Source organism: Oratosquilla oratoria, chromosome 1 (genome assembly GCF_046742065.1).
Source record: "Oratosquilla oratoria isolate Oo_2021 chromosome 1, ASM4674206v1, whole genome shotgun sequence".
Taxonomy (NCBI): Eukaryota; Metazoa; Arthropoda; class Malacostraca; order Stomatopoda; family Squillidae; genus Oratosquilla; species Oratosquilla oratoria.
This window is the reverse complement of record NC_134777.1, coordinates 101,068,124-101,080,891: the sequence shown is the minus strand read 5'-3', so window position 1 is coordinate 101,080,891 and position 12,768 is coordinate 101,068,124. Positions and strand designations below refer to the sequence as shown.

General features: G+C 39.4%; 1 protein-coding gene across 8 annotated transcripts in view; it reads left to right on the top strand.

Moving 5' to 3' along the window:
- Positions 1-12,768, top strand: part of Nak (Numb-associated kinase) — a 264,091-nt gene that overhangs the window by 133,805 nt on the left and 117,518 nt on the right. For 5 of the 8 annotated variants that reach the window (XM_076183446.1, XM_076183436.1, XM_076183397.1 and 2 more), the window contains one exon: positions 8,088-8,201. The exons of the other annotated variants lie outside the window; for them this stretch is intronic. In XM_076183446.1, coding sequence (XP_076039561.1) covers positions 8,088-8,201 — 114 coding nt within the window. The remainder of the gene's footprint in view (positions 1-8,087; positions 8,202-12,768) is intronic. 8 annotated transcript variants of the gene reach the window in all.

Genomic DNA, 12,768 nt, shown 5'->3' with positions numbered 1-12,768 from the left:
GAAGACGTTGACCGTTCCCTCTTGCACCTAATGCATGAGTGTGCACGCTAGACATCTAAAGGATTGACTCTTGCCTTCAGTTATCTTGCAACACACACCTCTTTTACTAATCTTTCTTCACTCATTCTTTCCATGTGTCCAAACCATCCCAGTACTCTTCATCAACCTTATCTTCCAACTACCTTTTCACTCTCACTCTCCTCCTCACATCATCATTTCTTACTCTGTCCAGCATAGTAACCCCTACCATACTTCTCAGGCATTTCAAAAAAGCTGTCAATAAAGTGCCACATAAGAAATTATTTAAATAATGGAAAATATAGGGATAAAAGGTAAACTACTAAACTGGATGAAGGATTTTTTGCATGGAAGGAAAATGAGGGTAGTGCTCAGACAAAAGAGTTCAGCTTGGGAGGAGGTGATTAGTGGAGTTCCACAGGGATCAGCATTGGCTCCAATAATGTTTGCTGTTTATATGAATGACATGGATGAAGATGTGGAATGTTACATGAGCTTCTTTGGAGACAACGCTTAATTTGCTGAGGAAAGTGAATATTGAAGTGGATTGTGGATCACTGCAGAGAGACCTAAACAAAGTTTGGAAATGGAGTCAGAAGTGGGAAGTAGATTTCAACATCAAGAAATGTAGCATAATGGAATTTGGAAAAGGTTAGAAATATATATATATATATATATATATATATATATATATATATATATATCAGGACAATATAAAATCAGAACATAGGGAGTAAAGTGGGATCTAAAAAAGACCTGGGAGTAATCATCACAAATGACATCCCCTGATAAATAGAGAAACAAAATTATTGGAGAATCCTACAACTTGCTAAGATCATTAAAGGTGGCTTTTACTTATTTGGACGAAGAAATGGTAAAAAAAAAAAAAAAAAAAAAAAAAATAGTCACACTAATAAGGCCTAGACTGGAGTATGCTGTTACACTATGGTCACCCAGTACCAAAAAGAATATAAAGAAGATTGAAATGGTCCAGAGAGCAACTACAAAGCCCCAACATCTTCCAACCTGTCATTTGAGGAATGTCAGAACTGAATTTACTGACTGGAACAAAGAAAAGAGGTGACCTGCTAACCATTTACAGAATCATGAAAGGCATGGAAGTCCTTGATAGGGAGAACTTACTAAATTGAGATAAGAGAAATACAAGGGGACATGAAAAGAAGCTGAAAAAGGACAGTTATAGAAGAAACCTGAAAAAAATAAATTCTACAGAGTGTTAGATGTCTGGAACAGGATGAAACAACAGTGTGTGCAAAAACTATACATAAATTTAAGCACAAACTAGACACTGCGAGATACAAAGATGAGACACCATGAGTATAGCTTCCCTTCCTATGAGATACAACTAGGTAAATACATTTAAACTCTTCCTCTCTTATGTTCCATGTTTCTGCCCCATACAGTGTTGTCAGCACAATCATCCCTTCATACAATCTCCTATTAGTATCTATTCCCAAATGCCTACTTCTCATTACACTTTTTAATCCACCAAGGCATTTACTTGTTTCTATCAATCTACATTCTATCTCCACCTCCATTCCTCCCTTTCCTGCCATATTCACCCCCCCAAGTATCTAAAACTATCCACTTCCTCCAGTCTCTCCCTTAATACTCACTTCCAATTTGCTGCCACATTCTCCCCTTGTACATCTCATCACCTTACTTTTACCCACATTTATCTTCAACTTCCTTCTTTTGCACACCTTCCCAAACTCCATCACTAACTTCCTTAATCCCTCCTCTGATCCTGCTACAAGTGCAGTGTCATCAGCAAACAACAACTGGCTTATCTCCCATTTTTCTCCATTTTCTTTAACCATCTCCAATCCCTGGCCCATTAACCGTGCACTTACCTCTTGCACCACCCCATCCATGCATAAATTGAGCAGCCATGGTGACATGACACATCCCTGGTGAAGTTACCTTTACCTCAAGTCACTCACTCTCTCCATTTCTAATTCTAACACAGGCTATACTACTCTCATGAAAACTCTTGACATGGGGTGAAGTGTTGCATTCTGGAGAGTTATCTGCAATGCAGAGTTATCTGCAATGCAATCCAGCCTCTTCTGGTAGCTTAGAAGGGCTAGTTGGTGGCTGAACTGCAGTTCGGCCAGGTGGACTCTGCCCTTCCAGGGGAGAGAGAATTCAGAGGGGGTCTGGCATACAGCAGTGTATTGTCTTTCAGTTTGTTGATGGAGCAGTGAGTGATATGATTATGGATATGCTTCTGGAGGCCAGTGTCTGGTGGTTGTGGAGGAAGAGAAGAGAGTATTTGTGTGTGATGTAGGTATTTGATTGTTTTGATGTTTCTTGGCGTGTGTGGGTGTTCTATGTAGTACTTACCTAATTGTAGAATACAGGAAAGGAGCAGTGCTCATCGGGTCCCATGTAGTAGTCTCTAATTTTCTAACATATTTAGACTCAAATTCATGTACAATTCCAACTCAATCTGTATCCTTGACTTCCAGTTATCATATTTAGATTTGAACTCGTGTATTGTTTGAGCTTGGACTATATCACCTTCTAAGCTATTGCATTTATATATTGAAAACTATTTCTTCACATCCTTTCAACATGTAGTCTTTCTTAATTTAATTCCATGACCTCTTAAATCCGTCCCATCTTTTATCAGATCCCCTGTGTCACTGTAGTCTATCCCCCTTTAGTGACCTGAATGCTGTAATCATATCACCTCTTTCTCTTCAATCTTTCAAAGTTAGCAGGTTCAGTACTTTTAGCCTGTAGTGGGTGTGCTGTGTTTGTGGAAGTCACAGCAAGTGTTTGTGTACCTCTCATGTCAAGGTGATCGTTGACTTTAAGGACTTTTGTTTTATGGTGTAAATTGTCTGTAGGTATTGTGTTTGTGTAGCCTATAATAGTCATTAGGGCTTTGTTTTTTGCGGTCTATAGGGTGTTGTGGTGTATCTTAGTGAGATTAGGGGCCCATGCAGGGCTCACATAATTCATCACAGGGGTTATGCTTTGTATACTGTAGTAATTGTTTCTTTGTTTTGTCCAAGTGTTGTTCCTGAAATTTACTTAGGTGCTTTAGGTCTAGCTGTGCACTTTGTATCCATAAGTTTGTGATGTGTTGTTTGAATGATGTGTATGTATCATATGTTATGCCAAGAATCTTTGGCATATGTGTGTGTGGTATTAGAGTGTTGTTGATATAGAGATGTGGTATGTATTTGTGTTCTGTACAGCTGGTGAAAAGTGTGGCTGTAGATTTGGTTGGGATTATTTTGAGTCTTGTTTGTAGTAAATACAGGTGTTGAGTGTGTCCAGGTATGGTTGTAGTATTTCTGCTGCTTTGTCTGCATGGTGTGCATGTAATTGTTTTGTCGTCTGCATAAGAAGAGATTTGTATTTCTGAGGTGTCTGTTATAGGTATATCATGCATGTATAGATTAATGAGTTTGGGGGGATAGAACTAAGCCCTGTGGTACTCTGTTCTTAAAGTTTCTGGTGTGCAATGATTGGCCATTATATGACACATAGGCATTTCTACCTGCCAGATAATTGGCCAGCCATCTTTTGGTATTATTGTGCATGTCTGTGTTATATATTTTGTTTGTGAGATTGTGATGGGGGATGGCATTGAAAGCTTTACTGATGTCTAGTGTTATGAGAAGTGTTCTGTGTGGGGGCTTATCTGAATTGATGCCATCAAAAACTCTGTGAGGTTTATCAGAAGAGTGTGGAGTGTATTGGTCTAAAACTGTGTTGTGATTCTGCAAGACGGGTATGTGGTGTGACGAGTTGTAGTATGTGGCCTTTTATGACTTTGGAGGGGGTGCAGAGAAGTGTCTGAGGTGTTTTAGGTGGATGTTACTTATGTTGTTTGTTGTCAGCTTGAGTGTAAGTTGACTATTGTTGTAGTAATTGCTGCATGAGAGCATGTTGTGTTACTATTGGATAATGTAATGCTATTGAGGGTCTTTTACAGTTTGCTTGTGTTTGTTTCATGATTGTGTTGACAAATGTTTGCTAATTTTTTGTTTTTTGTTCATGTATTTTATTGTTGATCTTAGTGTTTAGTGCTTGTATTTGGTCTTATGTTCTTAGGTAATGATGTGGAGGTATTGTGTTTAAGTGTGTTGTATTGTCTGATGAGGCCTTGGATTTCTAGTGTGCAATTTGGGTTGTGTGATTTTCTGTTGCCACAGGGGATGTATTTCATGTCTGCATTTTGTATGATTGTACTGAGGGTGTGCACAGCTGCGTTTATGTTTGTGATTGGTGTACTGTTTTGTCTCAAATTGTTGTTCTGTCTCTTCAGTTAAAGCTTGGGGTAGTAGTAGAAGAAGAATGTGTGTGTTTTAAGAGGAAGTGACAATGTGTGCAAAGATGGTATATGGGACAGGGATGATGGGGGAATAGAAGGAAGGGTAGTGAATGTAGGGATGAAGAGATGAAGGCTGTAGTAGAAGAGAAATAGCAAGCATATGTGGATTGGATGCAAGGTAGGACTAGGGAAGCATATGAGAGATACAAGAAGGGAGGGGAAGCAAAACATAAGGGTAGGGAGGCAAAAAGGAGAACACATGTGAAATGGGGTAGGAGTATGACAAAATTTTGAAGAGAATAAAAAGATGTGGAAGTGAGGAGAGCAAAGGAGAGTGAGTCAGGTTGAGAGGAAAAGGTAAAAAGTGCAGATGGACAGAGGTTCATGGAGAGTTGTTGAATGTGGAGGAGGTTAGAGGGTTATTTTGAGTCTATATGTAGTAAACCAGTCCCTTAGTCTGTAGTGGGTGTGGGAGGAGCCAAGAAATTGACTGTGATGGGAAAGGAAAACAATGTAGCCACAGGAAAAGATGGAGTACAGAGCACTGAAAATTAACTGGTAAGGCACCTGGGTTAGATGGGTGTCATGCAGTGTCTGTCAAAGGGAGGAACAGTTATAGTGGATTGGTTGGTGAGGTTATTTAATGTGTGCTTAAAGGAAGGGTGTGTGCCTAAGGACAGGATGATTATGTATATAATTTCATTTTACAAAGGAAAAAGGGAAAAATGTGATGAAAGTGGGTTGGGTCAGGATGGGTTTATGTCTTGGGTGGCTATCTTTCTTATAAGGTGGAAGAAGCCTATTGGTATATAGATAAAATCCCTCAAATTCTATGGCTCCCATTTGATACTTGTATGACTTTCAGTCCATGTATCAAGGATCTGACAGCAAGAATTAACAAGAAACCTATTTAAATCCATTGCAAGCACGGAATTTGGACCACATAAAGAAACTAGTAACCTTTGACAAGCAGTTCATAAGAATCACCCTCAACTATGCCTCTACAGCAGTGTTCCCAACAGTCAGCAAGATAAACACAAATAATTTACTACAAAATATATATAATGAATATAAATAAAAAAAAAAATCTGATAAAAATCATACTAGCAAGGTTGTGGTCAGGACACCAGCATTAAAGCAGTACCAATACAGATTGGCCTGGCCACAAATTCATTCTGCCCCAGATGCACCCACTACACAGAGGACATGGAACACATACTACAATACCCTATACTAACAATACCCAGATAGTTACACAATATATCTTCTTTGAGTAACTTCTGTACCTCCCTGGATGCTGTTGCCAATTAACCTGAAGGCTGCAGGTCTTCTGCATGAAAAACCAAGGACAATAGATTGGTTGATTCTTGTCAAAATCTAGGACTGAGACTTTAGGTGTTATATTTATCATTTGAAAACAAAATATGATAACTAAGCCACAATACAGTCTAAGTCAAAATGTTTGGCACGAGAGGGTTGTGGCAATAAAAATTCATAATAAAGCAAATACAGGTGCTTAGCCCCTTTCCAGTACTTTGTTGGGTGCCCTTCTCACTTGACACACTTGTCAAAGTGCCTAGGAATAGATTCTGCAAGGTGTTGGAGATGCTGAGGGTCAATATTTTTCCAAATATCTTGGATGGCCACCTCAAGCGGGATTGAAGATGTGTCATGATCACATAACTTGTTTTTCATTAGCACCAGTCTTTATAATAAAATGCTTGCACAAAATCAAACTAGTTCTTAATAAGTTTAGCAGTGTAGCAAGGTGCATCGTCCTGCATAAACAGGTTTGTTTGGCACATTTCAAGACAATCTTCCAAATAATCACTCAGTAGTTCCAAGTGTTGGTCTGCATTCATCAAAACATTCCTTGGTAGGATCACTATTTCCCCACACTGTGGTAACCAAAAGCACCCCAGACCATTAATTTATCTGGATATTTAACAATCCCTTGGATGAATTTTGTGTCTAATGGATCACTTCCCAGCCACTGATACACTTTCCCTCCTCTGTTCCCAGTAATATTGAATACAACCTCATTACTCCATAACACATGTTGCCACCTCTCCTTATCCCACTGCAGATATTCCTTGCAAAAAAAGCAACCCTGTTTTTCCTCTGTTTAAGGGTGACAATCGGTTTCTTATGAGTGGTGTGGTGCGAGAACTTCAGGTCATCATGGAGATGGTGTTGCACTGTCCTTACAGACATATGAGCCAGTAACACAGGGTCCTTTTCCTTTAATTTTGGTGCTGTTATACATGGTTTACCATCCACTGGCTGAGTGGGTTAAGGTGTCGTTACTTGCGGCGAAGGTCGAGGTGAGGGCGGTTCGAATCCTGCCACCAACGAAGTTGAACCAAGGGCATGGTTCATTAAATTCCACGCTACAAAGCCCTCTGTGAGGGGCACCGTCCTAGCCTCCCGATAGGGGGGAGTGTGTGATGTTAAACCATATAAATCAATCACTATCCACCTGCCTCCTGAGCACCTTTAAAGTACATGGGGTAGTTTTACATGGCCTCCCTATCGACTTTTTTTTTGTAATGGTGGCTCAGTGTTTCCACAGTCACGGAATTTCTTTGTCCACTGCGGAACTCTGCATAGTGAAACACCAGTTATAGATGCTGTTTCCTAATTAGATTTTCCTGCCTTACAGAGTGATGTAACAGCATCAATCTGTTCACTTGCCAGCTCTTTAACCCCTTCACTACGGGCCAAAATCTCGCAGGCAGCATTAGCTGCCAGACGTGTGATGTTGCATCATAATACTCGCATTATAAAAAATAAAGTTACTGCTGTATTGCTCGTTCTCTTTCGCCCGTGAATTTTGATAACCATAGAAAATATGATGAGGCCAGTTTACAGAGTATGGGCGTCACGCAGGTACAACTACAATATATATAATCAAGACGCCGACATCAGCATCCTCGCGTACCCACTTGCTCCTCATGACGCCTATGTAGGCATCATCGTATCGAAGGGGTTAACCTTACCCATCACCACACAATCACTACAAACTGCCATGGAACAGGGGTAAAATCCTGGGGATGGCATGTGATACGCGTAATACACATGTGCTCACTGAATGCCTTAGAGCAACAAATGGTTTCTGATCTGTTCTGATGTGAAGTCCGTGTGTTAATATAGCCACAGCTTATGTGCCAAACAGTTTGGAGGATTTGGATTGATACTAGAGGGGTGTAACCAAAAAATGAAAAAGTGTCTGGTGCTGCCCCCCTCATGCCAAATATTTTGACTTAACCTCTTCACTCCGGGGCACATCGCACGTCTGGCAGCATTAGCTGCCCAACGTGCGATGTTGCGTCATAATAATCACATTATAAAAAATAAAGTCAGTGCTCGATCGTTCGTTCTCTTTATCCCGTGCATTTTGATAACCATAGAAAATTGATGAAGCCAGTTTAGAGAGAATGGAAATTACGTAGGTATGACTACAATAAATATAATCAATATGCCGACTTCGGCATCATCGAGTACCCACTTGCTCCTCATGCCGCCTACATAGGCGTCACCGTATGGAAGTGGTTAAAGACTGTAGTAACGTCAAGATAGGGCATCAAGAGATTTATTTCAAGCTTGTAGAGCACAAGAACAGAGGGCTGTACACTTGTAAGTGTATTGTGTTACAAACTCTATGGAGGTCAAACTCGTGAAATATTTAATGCACAAATACACAGTATGGACCAGTTGAGGATAAACCATGGTTAATATTTTTTTCCTTTCTTTTAAGGCGGTGGGAAACGTGGTCGTCCATCAACAAAGACTGTTGGGCAAGTACGAATGAACAGTGCAGATGCAATCCTGGCATCTGCTCCCCCTCTACCACAGGGACCATCTGCTGGAGGTAACCACTCGGCGTAGTTTTGCCATAACGGGTTTGAAATAATTCATCAGTAGACAACATGGATATATTTAAATGATACTGTAAGATTCATGTAATAGCCTTATTATGAGGGCAAACTACCAAAGCTAATCAGATGGGATGTGCAGTAATAATTTTTTCAATAGTCATATTATGTAGCTCGAAGTTTGATACCTGTTGAATCAGTTATATTATGATGTAGGATGAAAGAGTCTAAAAACAACGAATATGAATGAGCAACACTTGGTTATTGACTTGGGATTTGATTTAATTACAAGATTTATTTAATACTATAGCCAGTGATACTCATCTAAGAATTATCTTGTTTAGGGTAAAAGTCTTTCAGATATGTACAGAAATATAGCAATTATTGATTTAGATTTTCTTTGAAACCAAAATATAAATATTTGCAGGAAAAGGGAGATTATCCTCTTGAAATTTTTATTTTGAAAATGTTCATATGTATTAGTATTATGTGTGAATGTATGTGTATGTGAATAGATACATACTAATGCATGAGTGTTACTTGATCATGGTGAAGTTTATAATGTAGATATATACCATCCAGCCTTATCCTCAATTCTACAAGAAGAGTGATGTAACTTCTGTTGACCCACCCTTCCCACTGCATTCACAGTAAATCATTCCCTCAGCATTTTCTCAATATTCACTAACATAAAATCCAGTATGACTTCTCCCCTCCACAAATTTTCTTCCACAAGGACCAAAATTATTTATCAACTTTTTCAAAAAAAGAATAATATTTAGAACCATGTTTTAAATTACCCACTGTCGGAGAAACAAAGCAAAGGAGACAGATGAACTGTATATTTCGACCACTACAGTTCGTCTGTCTCCTTTGCTTTGTTTCTCCGACAGTGGGTAATTTAAAACATTTTACTAAATGTGCTACTACATTTTTGTCTTGTGAAATTTAGAACCATATATATGTATACACTCTTGATATAATTTTTCCCCTATTGTCATGTTATGTCACCTGCTACCCCAGTTATTTTCACACCCATTCAAGCATTCATGTCCCCAGCAGTTATAACCTTTGTTCATTTTCTGATATCTTGCACTCACTGTGGTGTCTCAAGACTTCATGCTTTTCTGTTTATTTTTTGTACCCCCATGTACAATATACAGGGTGCGGCAGGTATTTGAGAACAAAGGAGATTGTTTGTAATAAGGTTTATTAACGTTTTAGTATATATTTAAATTAGCATTTATTGTATTCTATACATTAACACAAAGCAAATGCACTGTTTCACTCAATGGAACCTCCATCCTTGTCAATGATATCTCCCAAGTGACGTCTAAATCATTGGCAAGCACCAATGAGTTGACTCTTGGGGATGTTAGCCATTGCAGCGACAATGACTTCTTGGAGAGATGATATAGTGTTGTGAGGTTTACGATTAGACTCCCTCTCAACTACGCCCCAAACATAATAGTCCAAAGCATTGACATCAGGGGAGCTAGGGGGCCACATGTTGGGGGTTACGTGGTCATGAAAATTGGAGGCCATCCATTCTTGGGTTGTGTGAGCTGTATGGGATGGAGCAGAGTCTTGCTGTAAGACGTACGGCCTGCCACGTGTTACACCATCCATCCAAGGCTTTACAACAGTCTCCAACACTTCAGTGTAAGAAGCTGCATTGACACGAAGTCCTTGGCGGACAAAAAAAGGGAGGCATCACATCGCCTTCACTGCTCACGACACTCAGAACCATCACTGATGCTGGAAATTTAGTATGCATAACCGTTGGAACTTCACCTGCAGTTTGACACAACCAACGATCGTTCCTCCTATTCACCTTCTGGTCCTGAACAAAGTTCTTCTCATCAGAGAAGAACCAAAGGATTCCTGGTTCTTCAGGATGTTTTAACTTGTTCAAAAGACGTCTGGCCCTGATGACTCGGTTCTCACGTGTCTTCTGTGACATGAACTGTCCTCTTCGGATCACATACGACTTATACCGGAGATCTTCGTGAACAACACGTCGAATGGTGGCCTCATCAACTTGAAAATCCTTGGCCAGTGCCCTCATGGACTTCCCAGGGCTTTCATCAATTGCCGATTGAATAGCATTTATGAATTCTGATGTTCTGATGCTGTCCGATCATCGGGAATATTGTTTACGTTGCGATGTACTTGCCACATTGCCTCTGGCATCCACAAGTTCCCTTCTGACCTTATAAACGAAGGACCGGGCAACATTAAGGAAGGCAGCAATTTCAGAATTAGTATGCCCAGCTGCTATAGAGGCGATAACTGCATGCCTTTTCATTTCTTGGGTAATATTTGATTGTGCCATTTTCAGCTGTAAAAGAAAAGGAGTGGTTAGCTATGGTGTCTAAACTACTAGACCACTTAGAAGATGCGTTCTCAAATACCTGCCGCACCCTGTACATATTAGCATATCCTCGCATTTTACTGTGAAGCTCTTATCATAATATTTTTGAGCTCGCACTTCATTACTTTCATCCTCATTTCATATGAAAGGATAAATTCCACTTACTCCTTTTCCCTTTATTGCCATCGCCGCAAGCATAATAGCTTTCTGCTGGCTTAAGATTCATATAGCTTTTTTCTTATGTTAGTCTTTCATTGACAGCACATCCATTTTGCTTTAAACAGGTTTCCAGCTTAAATAAATTTCCCATTATGTTGCCCATGTAGTTTCATGCCCCAGTTTTAAACTTCATTCTTGGTTTGACAATTTATCCCTCACAATCTGTCAAGCCAAGTTTGATATCTTAGTTGAGATCCTGGGTACAGTACTAGGGCTGCAACTTAGGGGTGAGGAAAGGTGAAGACATCTTTGCTTCTGGATAAATAGTGGCACCACATGCAGGTGCATATAGTAGCCACCATATCAATCAATGAGTTGTTGCCCCAAGTTTCCGTGACAAGAAACCTGTGGCCTCACAATGACAAGTAACAATCCTCTGGCCCTCCAATAGATCTCTGCTGTGTTGGAAGAGAGCTTCAAAAATAAGAGATCATGGGTTTGATCCAGAGACCAATTGCCTGGGTGGATGTGGGGCGGGGGGAGGTTGATGTTCTTTAGAAATGGTTGACAGGGAGATGATCTAACCCAATGTTATGTTTCTCCAATAAGAGTACCATGGACAGATGTTCATTAGAGGTTCATACAATATATTTTGTGTATACAGTGTCTGTGTGTGATTCACCACATTCTTGGATCATGTGTTGGACTTCTGATTGACAGCTATTACCTTCATGGATGAGAGCCTATATGTAGTCATATCTATGGGTAATGCTGTGACCTTACACATACACACATGATTCAATGCAATGCTCCTAGACTTGCCTTTAATGGGTAAAGCCAGATGGAAATACTTATCAATTGAATAAACAGGGGAAAGCAACATTATTTTAGAGTCGCAGTAAAGGTAAGATATAGTTGGTTCCAACTTGCGGAGTTAGTCAAGGAGGGAAAAAAAAAAATTATTTTCTTCAATGCAACAGCAGTGAAGATGGCACTGCAAAGCAATGCTTACAATTTGCCTGTTAGGCAAAACCTGATGAAAATAATTGCCAATTGAATAGACAAGTGGAAATCAAAGCTATTTAGGGTCACAGTAGAGGCAAAACACCACTGGTTTTAACTTTTGGAGAGAGTCAAGGAAGGAAAATGGTGGTCTTTGTCTCTAAAGTTGCTCATGATAGGAAACAAAAGGTCAAAACTAATTTGTAGTTTGTTTATATCACAAAGTGTTGTCTTTTATTGCTGTATCAACACTAATAATGGAAGATTTTGAAGACTTTACACATTCAAAAAGGTGAGAGTCCTCTTAAAAAGTTAATATAGTGCAGGGAATGAAAAAGAAGGTAAGTCTGAAGTAGGTTACTCTACTATGTAGGAAAGTGAAATTCTTACAGAGTTGAAAAGATTTAGAGATTTAATTTCCTTACATGAGGCTAGATTTCATTATCTGGAGCAGAAACTCGAGCAAGGAAAGGAAAGAAATCTGGATTAGAAAACAAATTGATAAATTGAGAGGGGAAAATGAAACTTTGACAAATGAGAGAAAAAAAAATTGTCTTAACACCATGGAGGAAAAAGAGGATAGGCCAGAAGCAAATGAGGATGGGAGAGATGGAGTAATCTTTAAAGAGATCATGGAGCAACAGGAAAGAGAGGTGTAGAGGGTGTAGAATGTTACATGAACTTCTTTGCAGATGATGCAAAAATGATGAGGAAAGTAAGTACAGAAACAGAATGTTAGTCGCAACAGAGAGACCTAAACAGGGCTTGGGAATGGAGTCAGAAGTGGTAAGTGGACTTCAACATAAAGAAATGTAGCATAATGGAACTTGGACAATATAAAATCGGTACAAAGGAAGTAAAGAAAGTGAGTTCTAAAAAGACCTGGGAGTAATTATCACAAAAGACATGACTTCTGATAAACCGATAAATAAAATTGTCTGAGAAACCTACAACTTGCTAAGATTAATAAAGGTGGCCTTTACCTACTTGGATGAAGAAATGGTAAAGAAAATACTAGTCAAACTGAT